This window comes from Prionailurus viverrinus, chromosome B3, assembly GCF_022837055.1.
Source record: "Prionailurus viverrinus isolate Anna chromosome B3, UM_Priviv_1.0, whole genome shotgun sequence".
Lineage (NCBI taxonomy): Eukaryota > Metazoa > Chordata > Mammalia > Carnivora > Felidae > Prionailurus > Prionailurus viverrinus.
In genome coordinates, this window is record NC_062566.1 from 47,376,823 (window position 1) to 47,390,457 (window position 13,635).

A 13,635-nucleotide genomic window follows, 5' to 3' on the forward strand; every position below is an offset into this window, starting at 1 on the left:
AGTTCCCATTTTACAGATGGGAAAATTGAGGCTAAGAGATATAAATAACTTCCCTGAGATCACCCCACTAGAAACCAACAGGAACAGGATTTGAACATAGTTATCTTTGGCTCCAAATTCCGTACTCTAACCACCAAACCCCATTGAAACTACGTATTTGTAGAGGAAAATAACTAGGTATTAGTTTGCTAGGTATTACAGTAGAAACATATTCTGTTTTATTTTTTAGAAACTGTTGCGAGGAGGAAAATGAAGGTAAAGAATTGTCTTCTTAATGGTTAAAGGCAATGTCTATCTAGCAGGCACTGTGTGTCCTAGAGCAGTTAAACACAAGAAAAGGCTCTGATTAAGAAGGAACAGGAGTTCTTAAAATACAAAGCATCTTGGGTAACCCAAGAGTTGAGATTTAAAACAAACAAGAGCGTATTTCTTGATAAAGGATAGATGTACTTGGAGAGCCTGGCTGACTTAGTTGGCGAAGCCTGTGACTCTTGATCTTAGGGTCATAAGTTTGAGCCCCACGGTGGGCATAGAGTTTACTTTAATTAATTAAAATTAGTTAAATTAAATTAAATTAAATTAAAATCAGGGTAGGTTGTGCTTCACTCAGCTCCTTCCTTTGCTTTCCAGAATCAGAACCTTGTCAGCCCTGTGAAGTTTGGGCTATCAGGCTATCAGCTATCAAAACACCCCCAGCTTTAAAATTTTTTCTAGGTTATTAATCAGGTTATTAGTCTTAAATTTCTTTTTCTCAGACATTTTCTGCCTATGTTTATTTTTTACTGTTTTCTCCTCTTGTGAACTATATTCTAGAATAGCTAGAAAACTATAGCAAGGTTTATGATTATAACCAAAGCTAAGAATTAGAAAAGCCACAAAATAGCATAAGGAAACACATTATTTTAAAGCCTTTATGTGTATTTGAGAATTCCTAGGGTCTCCCTAAACTGTCATGAGGGTTTTTGCATTATTGTTTTTTTCAGTAATATTACTTCATCTGGTCCTGATACGTTATTTCCTAATACTGTGATGTGGAACATAATTTACATTAGTAGGACCTGTCCTCTGTGGATTTGCAACTTCCTACAGCCCAGAACTGGTGGCTACTGCTTCCTTTTGAGGCTGCACATCTAGGTGTAGAGAATCCCTGCCCAGCCCACAGTTTCTTTAGCAGCCCTCCCCTTGAAGGCAGTTAGAATTCTTCCACTGACCTTTAATAAACACTTTACTGATAATACCTCGTATTTGCTTTACAGTTTGAAAAGTTTTTCCTACACTTTATCTTAGTCATTGTCACAACTTCTCAGATAAGGTATTTCCTTTTTAAAGGATGCTTAGAACATTTAAGAGATTTGCTATCAGGTGAGTAGAACCTGATCTTGAATACCAGACAGTAGGAAACTTTCTAAATACCCTAGGTTCGTAGCATCATTTGTTTGAAAATTAATTCTTACCAAAAAAATGTAGTATTTTAAAATACTCTGAAGAGTAGGTGATGGGCATTGAAGAGAGCATCTTTTGGGATGAGCACTGGGTATTGTATGGAAACCAATTTGACAATAAATTTCATATATAAAAAATAAATAATAAATAAGCAAACGTTAAAAAAATAAAATAAAATACCCTGAAGAACCCTTTTGCCCTTTCTAAATTATAAAATGAATAAATCTGTTCCTTCAGTAATAGCACTACTTGTGACAGTACTTATGTTTTCGAAGAGAAAAAAGGGTGGCAGCAAAGAGTCATCTCTATTATCCTGACTCTTTTGCCTTTTGTACCCTTTGTCTAAAGGACTAACTCACAATATGGGTCATATAAGACAAGGATCATATGGGATGGGGTGGCACAGGCCCATGGAACGTAGGATTGTCATCTCCAGATCACACAAAAATGGACAAATAAAGACATTCTCTGTGGTATGTTAAAAACGGGGCCCAGATCATAAAGTTCCCAGGGATTAGCTTGGTATTTCTCAAAATGTGCTCCCTGGGCCAGCAGCATCAACATCACCTGGTGACTTGTTGGAGGTGCATATTTGTGGATCTCACACCCCAGGGGTGTGAATCAGAAACCCCAAGGGTGAAGCCACACAATCTGTTCTTTAGGTGATTCTGATGCACTTTAAGGTTTGGGAAGCACAGCATCAGACCTTAGTGTCCAAGTAAAGACATTCATATTTTCTCTTGTAGAAAGGAGCAATATGAATCTGATTACCAGGTGATGGGAGACTGGGGATAGGAAGGCTCATTCATTTTCACTTAAGAATAGATTACATCATGAAAGAAAGCATTATATATTCTATAGTAGAAAAAAAGACTATAAATTGTTTTACTGTAACATGTTGACAGGTTTGGTATGGTGCTACAAACCCAAGGTAGTTGCTCTGGAAGAAACAATAAAATATTTTGTCTTTGACACCCAGAATTGTCTCATTTCCACTGTCGTAAGGCCTTATGTGATGTGCTAAACAAGGCAGCATGGTGCTTTCAAATACCTGTCTGCTTTACTCTTTCCCAGCCAGTATCCTGAGACATTTGTATTTCAGTGTCAGAACGCTACTCTGGGCTGCCATTGCCATTGTTTCAGTGGCGTGTGAGAGGGCAATGCTAACTGGTAGCATGGGGATGGCTGGTAGTATGTGGAAGTATGGAGGGGGTAAAGGATGAGTGTGGCCATCTGGATGGCGGAAGGAAGAGGTGACCCATCCCTTCCTCCCAACCTCCCAGGACTTCTGCCAGCAACTTCACAAGCCTGTCACACACATGTCAGTGAAGTTTGAAAAATATACTATTTGTTGTCATCAAAACACTGAATGGAATTTTGTTAGTTTAAATGATATGGTAATTTTTTTTATTAGAAGTTGAAAGTCTAAGATTTCAACGCTCTTTCCATTCTGCTTTACAAAGGAAATAAGAGGATGCTACTTAAGATTTCAGGGTTCTATTCATCTGAACCTTCTGTGAGCAGGAGCACTGCTGGGAACAGGACCAGCCCAGGCCTCTGAAGGCTCTGTGGCACTCCCAGGTCAAAGCCCAGCGGCAGGAGCCCAGCCCTGTCTCTGGAACAGAGCCTACCCACTTCCTGCAGGCACACTCCCACTGCAGCCCTGGGCTCCCACCAGCCCGTGTCCCGTGTCCCCAGTCCTCAGCTAACCCCACCAGGCCCCAATTCATTGGAAATAACCTGACCAGCTGCACCCTCATACCTGCCTTTATATTTACCTGCGAACAAAACCTGGGCTCTAAGAGGACTGGACTAAACTCACCCCTTGGGGCTCAGCAATCCCTCCAGGCCTGTGAACACTCCCTAGGCAGGCCCGGAATAAATGTGACTCTGGAATTTGGTTTGATGAAGCAAACTGCCATTCACCTTGCTAAATCCCTTTTGATGTCAGCTTTCTTAATTTGAAGAACAGAGTTCCCAGTAGAGCCTGGGAAGCCATTCACTAGGGTAACTCTTACAGTCTTTTCCAGCACAATTCTACCATCTTGGGCGAAGAGAGAATTCCAGTGTAAAGTTGAAGATAACAGCAATGAACTATTCTTTGTCTCTTCATACAGCGCCAAGAGCTTGAATCAGAAAACAAAAAACTGAAAAATGAGCTAAATGAGTTACGCAAGGCACTTAGTGAGAAAAGTGCCCCAGAGGTGACCGCTCCAGGTGCACCAGCCTACCGTGTCCTCATGGAGCAGCTGACCTCTGTGAGTGAGGAGCTCGATGTCCGCAAGGAGGAAGTCCTCATCTTGAGATCTCAGCTGGTGAGCCAGAAGGAGGCTATCCAACCCAAGGTAAGCATGAGCAAGTGACCAAAGTTGATGTCTGGGAACCAGCCTCTTTCTTTCTATCCTTTTCCTCCAGTTTATAATGAAGCAAACACTTAGGAGCATTTTTAGTCTAATTAGCATTTAGTCTAAAGGATATTGTCATTTTTTTAAAAGTCTAAATGTTGCTTTAAAACTGTTGAAAATGCCAATTAAAGTGAGCAAAAAATAAATGAAATCCCAAATGATCTTCCAAGTTTCATTTCTCATAAGCAAAGGGCTTTTAAAATTAATCTTGAAGTAGTAATCTGGCCATGATAAATGTTGATCAGAAGTAAAATTTGGAGTGCCTGGCTGGCTCAGTCAGAAGAACATGTGACTCTTGGTTTCAGGTTTGTGAGTTTAAGCCCCATGCTAGGTGTACAGATTACTTAAATGAATAAATAAGAAATAAGATTTTACTCTTTTTTTTAAGTACATAAATCCATAAATTGTCTTGCTGTGGGAAGGTATTAAATATGACTTTAAAATTACTTGTTGAAAATAGCCCTTTTAACTGGAAAGATAACATATAAAAGGCTTAGAAATGAGATCACTGAGTAGAAGTTCCATGGAGATGATTTCTGCTCACTTCAGGGAATTCTGTCTAATAGGGTGAGCTGTCCCAAACCGGGGTCTGGGCCGGGGGGGGGGGGGGGGTGGCGGGAATGGGTGGCAGGTGAGAGGGGCTGCGTGTAGTGATTCCACAGAAAGGACCCATGCCAGAGGGTATACATGGCCCTTCAAAGTCATTGCTGTGAAGCCTCAGGTAATTTGAGACCCAGTGCTGTCATGTGTTGGTGAAAGATGGGCGTTTTTGTCATTTGCCATCAGAGGGACTCTGGGTAATCATCTTAAAACCTAGCCCGTGTTCATGCAGCAAACAAAATGTTACCAAGAATTAGACAATCAAGTAATCCAGCTGCATGACATACCATATGATAAATTAACTGGAAGATCTCAGAGTAATGGTAGTTCTGCATGGTGGTTAAAATACTGACTCTGGCACATAACATTTGGGTTTAAGAAAGGCAGATCGTACCTGAGAGATCAACACTGATCCAGAAAATATCAAATTCTGAAAACAAGATATTTGTGACTAAATAATTTGGTCACAATAATTTGGGAGGGAAATAATAATTTGGAAATATTAATAAATAATTTGGATATGAATATGAATAAATAATTTGGAAATTTGGAAATAATAAATAATTTGGGAGGGAAAAAACATCCCAGCCATAAATAGAGTTATATAAAGAAATGGGCTTTCTTATTTTACAACAAATCACAAACCATTCAGTCTGAAATGAGAAGATCCTGGCAGGGGAATCTTTCCTTTGACCTGGCCCTATACGTCTCACCTTCTCTGTGTCAGTTTGGTTCCCATAACTACCACTGTGGTTGGGCCTTGAGATACAAGCCTGTCTCTGCATACTAGCTGGAGCAGAGTCCAAAATCACAACTCCTCTCTCTAGTTCTTTGGTGACAAAGTGGTATTCTAACAAGAAACTTTAGCTAAAGTTAAGGGAAAGGAAAAGAAAAATGAACCAAGGGACATGAAAACAACCTAGCTAACAGAGCACATAGTTCTGGTATCACACATCCTCACTTACCCAGCTCACAAGTACTCTCTAGCCCCTAATGGGATGGCCGTGTCTCCAACTCTCAGGCTCCTGCTCTCCAATTCCCAGCCTACACATGGCAGCAGCTTCTTCTTTGTTTAGAAAAATGCCTGTGACACAGATAAAGACTTTTCAAACCCCTGGCTGTCGCACTCAGTTTCCAGTTGCAGAGACTCATTTCACAACTCCTTTTCAGGGCAGTAGTGAGTGACATCCAGTGAGCTAGGTGATAATCCAGCCCAGCCATGTCTAGTTTATCTGCTTCACCCCCAAGTATTCTGGGAGGCTTCACTTGGACAAATGACCTCCTATCAGAGCATTACCATAACTCTCACAGACCTAGGATAAGAATTTCACCCCTACACATTAACAGGAGGGTCATTTTCTCACATACTCACAAATGCCCTACAATTAGAAAAACCAAAACAACTCAAATAGGATTTCAAGCAGTTTTTCCTGAGAAGTGAGAACTATCACATATGTATATGCTAATGTCCACCTCATGCCAGTTCCATGAATACTAATTTATTTACAGAGTTGGTTTTAGGAGAGACAACTCATGGGTTTATTTTACAGTTAGCTTTGCTCTGTTATGATGGTGCTCATTGATGGGGTTTATTTATGGAACTATGGGCTTATTGTTTTCTCCATTTGTTCTTTGTGCTTGCTGGCTTGTGATTTTCAGGATGACAAGGTAATTACAAAATTAAAAAAAAATTAATAAATACCTTATTTAACCCAAAGTTTTATTTCCCCAATATATGCAATTGATGCTTCTGGCCACCAAGTCTGTTTTGATATTTACAAATTAATTTTCTATTTGACCCTTATGTGTGTGAGAAGTCAGTGGAAAAATGATGTAGTAGGCTCCAGTCTGGACAACAGAGAGGTCTCCGTGGCTTCTAATTCAGAGTTGGCTCTCTGACTCACTATAGTAGTTATGATAGGCCATCCACAAGCATGGGGGCTTGGGATGGGAGTCCCGTAACTTGGAGCACACCTAAAAGCTCAGTGTGTCCTGCACTCTTGTCTCAAAGCTCTGGGTTTGTTGGCCAAGGGTGAGAAAGAGCCTCAGGAATGGAGTACAGCCTTCCTGGGAAGGGTAGGATTTTCCTACATGGTGCAACCATTTCTGAACTTCTGGTCACTGGCTTGAGGGGAGACAAACTTTGAGCAGTGAGTCAGGGATTTCCTAACACTTGTGGTCCAAGTCTGATCCCATGCCCCACCCACCACTTCTTAGCTAAGATGGACCAGCTGAGGGAAGGACTGGCTGCTTACTACCAGGAAAGCAGCCTATCAAGAAGTTTATCTTTCCTTTACATTAGTTAATAGGATCAAGTTACCTAATTTACTGAAAGTTCGAAACTACATCATATAGGTGTTCAGATATCAGAGAATACATGTGGCATCATTTAATATAGGGATTGGGTCTTTCAGAGTTGCTACTTAAATGTCAAAAATCTGAGTACAGCCCTTTGTAGAATAGAAAAATTTTCTTTCAGGGAAAGAGAAAAAAAGTTTTCTATGAAATATGTACTAAAATATTTAGAAATAATAGGTAAAGAAATGCTCTATGTGGTATTTATGGGAAAGATTTTTAAAATTCAGTAAAACATAAGCTCTTGTTAAAGCTCTTATCAGATTATATTTGGTCTTCTCTGAGGATGCATTTATAAACTTACAAAAAAGACAGCATTAGGAGAAAAGTAGGATTTTTTGAAGTGTGTTTCTTAGCAAGATCTGGTCTTGAACTTAGAACTGGTCTCTAAGATCATGGTATTCGAAATGTATTCTATTAAGTCCACTTCATTGTGAGACCTTGATTTAGAGCAAACATTGACTAACAGATCAGACATATACTATTTAGACAAATAGGATGGTCCCCTGTGTTCTAAAATGTATTATTCTCTAGAAGCCAAAGAACAATAGTTCTTAGTCTATTCTTGCCCTGATTTAGGAGAGACAGAGAGTAGCCAAGTAGAAGCAAGATGTGGAAATTACATTGGTTGTCAGACAGATTAGACTAAAAAGGAAAAATAAAAAAGGAATTAAAAATGTTGGCAGAAAAGTGCTTTTTATACAAAATCATTAGTAATGCTGACCTGCTAGATATGTATTTCAAAAACTTATGTACCATACTATAATGTAACAGACGGAAAAAGAGTTAGTTGAATAACAGCAGATGGTAGATATTTACAGGGAGCTAAATCATTCCCATTTTTATATATTTAAATATGTGAGAAAAAACTTCTAATTTTACTAAAGCATATCATCCACTTTTTTGTACTGAGCTTTTAATGGAAAGATGAGGTTTATGTCAAACTTTACAGTGTTTTACTGGGGCATTTATTTTATTATAACTAGATGGCAAGTAGTAGAAAGAATAGTTTTGATCTTTGTTCATTCAGTGTTGCTTGGTGTTTTTACCTAGTTATTGTTGTAATACTTTATGTATACTTGGAAATATATCTATATCTTTATATATTAAGTATACATATACTTAATATATATATACACACTTTGAAATATATATATTTGTGTTATTATATAGCATTAGAACAATTATCAGGCAAGGACACTAAAGAGCTATTTAATGAAATATATATATATATATATATATATATATATATATATATATATTTGTATACATATATATATATATACACACACACACACACACACACATATATATTTTTACACATCATGTAAAATACACAACAGCCCATCAGTGATTTTATTTACAGGACACTGGTGCTCTAGAATCTCACCACCTTTGTAGTAGAGCAATAGGGATTTTCAAGAGAGGGACTGAAGGTGTCTCTTGCTCTTAGCTGCCTGTGCCAGACCCTCCTCTGTAGTTGCACGGGGCCAGGCCTGGCACTCTGGTGGGACCAGGAGCTCTGGAGGAACACATAAATCCTCTCTTCTGGAGGAAAGAGCAATGTTGTGTGTGGTCTAAAGCTTTCGAGTTGACTGTTAATGTGGAAATGTGTCATTTCCCCCTTCAGAATACAATGACAGATTCCACAATACTTTTGGAAGATGTGCAAAAAATGAAAGATAAAGGTGAAATAGCACAAGCATACATTGGTTTGAAAGAAACAAACAGGTAAGCCCATTTTCTTTTTATTCATTTTGGTTTAATCATAGTCATGTGTATCTTTGTCTTTAAGCCAGTCTTTTGTACAGTAAGTCAAAGTGTTTATATAGACATCATCTGACCTTTATTAGACACCATCTGACCTTCAGAGGGAGTTCAAGGTTTCTAATAAATTCCTCATTAAAATCTCAGTTATAATATTGAGGTAGCATTATTGATGAGAGGGGTCAAGGGGAATGAATGTTCTTTACATCAAGGGATGATATTTCTGTATTATTTAGGGTCTTAGCCTTGAGAGGAAAACCAATTGCTCACTGTTGGACTGTCTTGGGTAGTCACTTTCATATTTTGTTCAGGATGGCTGGTTATTTGTAAAGGCTTATAGGGGCAACTTTAGCTTTCGGTAATTGAAATTCAGAGTGGAGAGAAGTGAGGAAGTATCTGGAATCATATCAGTGTTGGCCATATCATTCTAAAAGAGTACTTAGATGGGACCCTGATATTTAAGACCAAGTATTTGTCACATTTCCTAAGGTGTTTTGAGAAAATCCTAACTCTGATTTTATCTTATTTACCACAAACACAAGTGAAGTTATAGATGGCACTTAGCACCCAAGAGCTTTGGGTAGTCTGACTGAAGGTACAGGATTTGCACAGCCACTAAATGATGAAACTTTACTAAAGACTTCCCCTGTAGCTGAGATTATCACAGAGTGAAGTCTCATCTCTGCAATTCCTTCAGCCTTCCTACCACCCCCACTTCCCAACAGAGCCTCTTTGCCTTTGAACTCTGAACTTACAGGCTACATGCTTAAGAGAACATGTGATGATCACAGAGAAAGATGATTCTGGGGATTTGTGTTACAAGCATGCAGTCTCCTGCTGTGTCGTATCAGGGCTAGTATAAAGAAATACTTTACAGACTAAAGAATATTGCCATACAAAATTTAAGGTACTGTTCTTGTTTTATGGGTAAGAATGGAGAATGCTTAAAAAGTATTGGATTAAACTTAAATTTTAATTTATGGTATAAAGTATAAGCATAACTTCTATGTAAGAATGTGTTAGTATAGAAAGAGCTATATTACACTGTCCACCCATCCACTCTGCTATTCAATCATCAGAGATATGTATTGCATGCCACTTTCATGTTAGGCCTTGTGTCACACACTGGGAATATAGCAGTAAGGAAGATAAATGTAGTTCTTGCTTTCACAGAGTTTGTAGGCTGTTGGGGAGACAGCCAAGACAATATGGACATCACTCCAATGACAGTCAAAGTTGTTGAAATGTTTTAAGTAGGAGAATGATATGATATTAGAATTTTAGAAAGCTAGCCCTAGCTTTTATGTTAGAGAACAGATTATAGTAGAAAGAGATTGAAGGCATAAAGACTAGTTAGGAAGCTATTACTGTAATTAAATGACTGATTACAGTGACTTTGATGTGATTGGTGGCAGTTGAGATTGAAAGGGGACACTTTGAAAGATACATAAGATACATAAGATGAAGTCAGTAAATCTTGTGGCTTGGATGTACAGGTGAGGGATAGGGAATTATGGAGGGTGGCTGTCAAGTGTCTGCTTGGATACTTGGTTGGATGTGGTGATGCCATTTCATGATCCTGGGTCTGTAGTGTGGGGAAGTTCAGGGTGGAGATGACCAGCAGATTTATAAGTAATGAATTTAAGGAGCTAGGAAGACATCTAAGGAGAGAAATCCATAGGCAGTTGAAAATACAGATCTGGAATGGGAGAGGTATATAGACTGAGATACAAATTTTGAAGTCATCAACATATAATAATATAATTGCGACCATGAAAATGGATAAACTCTCCAAGGGGAGATGGTAAACAGAAGAGCATTCTCTGGCCTGTGCTTTATGTACACATCATATAAAGAGAAGTCTAGTAGGAAGAGTAAAAACCTGGACTCTGGAGTCAGATAGCCCTGGGCTCTGCTACTTGCCAGCTGTGTAACCTCCACAGGTATCTTATTTCTAAGACTCAGTGTCTCCCTTTGCAGTGTCGCAAATGATACATGATGGGTTACTAGGAGAACTAAATGAAATCATACACGTGGAAGGATGTAGGACAGTGTCTGATGGCAAATACCCCAAAATATTATTTTTATACTCCAGGTAGAAAAAAACCTGTACTTGACTTTGTCATTATTATTTATTATTTATACATACTTTTATTAAAATGTGTCACATCTCTAAAAGAAAAGCAGTTTCTCCAGATCTTAACGTTAATTTTTGACACAAAAAAATCTTTTTAAAAATCATGTCATAAAAGCTGAGAACTTTGGACATATACTTATTTATAAGTTACCCCTATAAGAATTTCTTAAGACAGTTTTAAAAATAGGAAAGCAGATTTTATTAAGTGGAAACCAGTTTCTACTTAGAAGACTTAAAGCTTCATTCATTTTGAAATGGATTGTGAAGATTGCCCCATGAAGACAGTAGCTGAAGTTTTTGTTCTATGTGTGTGTGATTGTCATGCTTGGTCTCTAATATAATATGTGACATATAAGATCACTCTGCTAGCTGAATAAAATGTTAAAAACAGAACCTCTTTCTCACCTTTTCATTCATTTCAGATTTTGCAGAAAAAGTGCTTCTCACTCCTTGATTGTATTTTGTTTTACTTTCTACCCATTGACATGTGATGTTATATGTTACCCATTTTTTAAAAAATTAACCAAAAATAATTTTTGTGATAATGTCTTAAAGTCATTTGTAATTAATAAAAAAAGTCTCATTGACTTAATTAAGTATTGGAATACCATGTGCTGCTCTTGTCCATCATCATCTCATGACCGTCCTGTATCCCTTTGTGTTTTGCATTGTTGTTCCTTTTGCATGGAAGATCACCTGCTATGGATTGCCATGAGTTGAATGAGGATGGAGAGCTGTGGCTGGTTTATGAAGGGTTAAAACAAGCCAACAGGTTATATTTGTCTCTTCAAAATGGAATGTTATTAATTTGTTGTTTCTCTTACTAACAGTGTCTTCCTGACTTTAACTTCTATGTTTCTTATACATTAATTGTCTTCCTGGGTAAATTTCAGCAAAACTTAGAACATTCAGGCAACACCTTCTTAAAAATCTTCTCCACTAAAGGATGCAATTAAAGCTGAAATGGATTGATAGTGAATATAGGAGTTGCGGGCCATAAGTGAAGGATCTTTCTTTCACACGCTAAAATTTGTGAATCTCCCAGTAGAAGTTGGGAAAAAAGACAAAACCTTTCAACTAGAGCCTAAATTACCGTGGGAGAGATTAATACCTATTACTTAGTGGTTTCTTGTTTGGAATAATGACTAATCTAAAGGACATAAGCACCTGTGGCATTGAGACTGTGCGGTCTTCTATATTAGTACCATGCTGCCTAACAGCAGTGTTGAGTGCATAATTTGGCCTTCTATGTGATTCTTGTGAAATTCTGATATGTGAGACCACAAATCAGGGGGGGTCTCCTGCATTGCTGCAGTTCAAAATAATTACCTAAACTCAACACATTACATGTGTTTAGGGGAAAGCAAAATAAAATTGAAACAACAGCAGCTTTCTAACATAGACATTCATCTGCTCTAGGGATATTTGTATTTTTAAAATCTCATAAAAATACGTTAGTAATTACATTTTTAAAATACTTAACTTCTTTTTCAAGGAGTTCCTGCTTATTCTGCTTTGTTTGTTCTAACCACAAGCCATCATTATTAACTGTGTGGTGTTACTCAGATTCCTTTGAAATTTTATAATTACTAGATATTTTCAGTCTGTTGTTAACAATTTGCTTGCAATGGCATCACTAACTTTTGCCCAGCAGTTGATAACAAAGGAGATTAGGATAAAAGGACGTCATTTCTTTCTTTGTGTTAGTTAATTTGTAACCATAACTTGGTTCTGTGTTTGGAAAAGGGGTGGATGTAGGAGTGGGGGTGCATGGTAAATGGGGGGTGCTGATATTCTCACCACCAACACCCTGGTCTACTTACAGGCACAGCTGACTTGCATGCTTGCTCAGAGAAGCAGTAACCACTTTGTTCATCCTATTAACATCTCTGTTCTAAAACCATGTCTTGTTAGGATTCTGTTATTGATATGGAAGTTTATGGGGAAGAGAGAAGATGACAAATTTAAAATGCATGTATATGAAGTTTTAGAACGATCTGCATTTGGGAAAATCTGTGTATATTTCAGAGTCACACTCAAGCCTTTCTGTCCTTCAGAGATAAGAGTAGAAAGTAGAAATGGGACCCTGGGCACACTCTCTGCCTGAAATTAGTAACACTGAAATTCTTAAAGGCATATTTAATTAGATTGGAAGTTTGTAATCTTGCCCTCTGCAGTGTAGTTACTCTGTGACAAAGGTATTGTCTTTGCCAACTCAAATGCTAGTTTGTAAATGTTGTAAACCAGATTAAAGATGTGTCTTTTAAATTGATTATTTTAGTCATCATTTCTTATAAACTTTTCAAAAGAGCTTAAACTTTTCTATTTGTTAGAGCCTTTGAAGATGATATATTTGTAGCAGGGTCCACAATTCAGAAAGACACAAATATGAGAGCGCTTGTTTCCGTTGCCGGCCCTTGTTTGAGCTTCTTGACTTTAATGAAATCAGAAGTTACACAAACTCTTCCTGCCCTTGCAAGTGAGCACAAAGTGTCACACCCACCGAGCAGAGACTCAGGTGTCCTCTCCCTTTTCAACCTGTGTGGCTTCTCCTCAGGCTCCTGGAATCCCAGCTCCAGTCACAGAAGAGGAGCCACGAGAATGAGGCTGAAGCCCTGCGTGGAGAGATCCAGAGCCTGAAGGAGGAGAACAACCGGCAGCAGCAGCTGCTGGCCCAGAACCTGCAGCTGCCCCCGGAGGCCCGCATCGAGGCCAGCCTGCAACACGAGATCACCAGGTTGACCAACGAAAATTTGGTAAGGAGAGGCACCCAGGTCCGTGCATTCCTTAGTAGGCAGTGCCTGGCCCTCCAGCACGGTCCTAGTTAATTTTTGATCAAACACATCCTTTTTGACTGGGAGAGACTCACTGCCTCACACATGATACCCTCTTTCTCTAGCAGAGATGGAGTAAGGAAAATGTGATTGT

At 38.5% G+C, this 13,635-nt stretch overlaps 1 protein-coding gene across 5 annotated transcripts in view; it reads left to right on the forward strand.

Annotated features, from left to right (window-relative positions):
- MYO5A (myosin VA) overlaps window positions 1–13,635 on the forward strand; it is a 191,882-nt gene that overhangs the window by 155,815 nt on the left and 22,432 nt on the right. For 3 of the 5 annotated variants that reach the window (XM_047862541.1, XM_047862542.1, XM_047862543.1), the window contains exons 28-31: window positions 3,561–3,788; window positions 8,434–8,534; window positions 11,399–11,479; window positions 13,265–13,463. In XM_047862541.1, coding sequence (XP_047718497.1) covers window positions 3,561–3,788; window positions 8,434–8,534; window positions 11,399–11,479; window positions 13,265–13,463 — 609 coding nt within the window. The remainder of the gene's footprint in view (window positions 1–3,560; window positions 3,789–8,433; window positions 8,535–11,398; window positions 11,480–13,264; window positions 13,464–13,635) is intronic. The other 2 variants (XM_047862544.1, XM_047862545.1) reach the window with 1 other exon arrangement.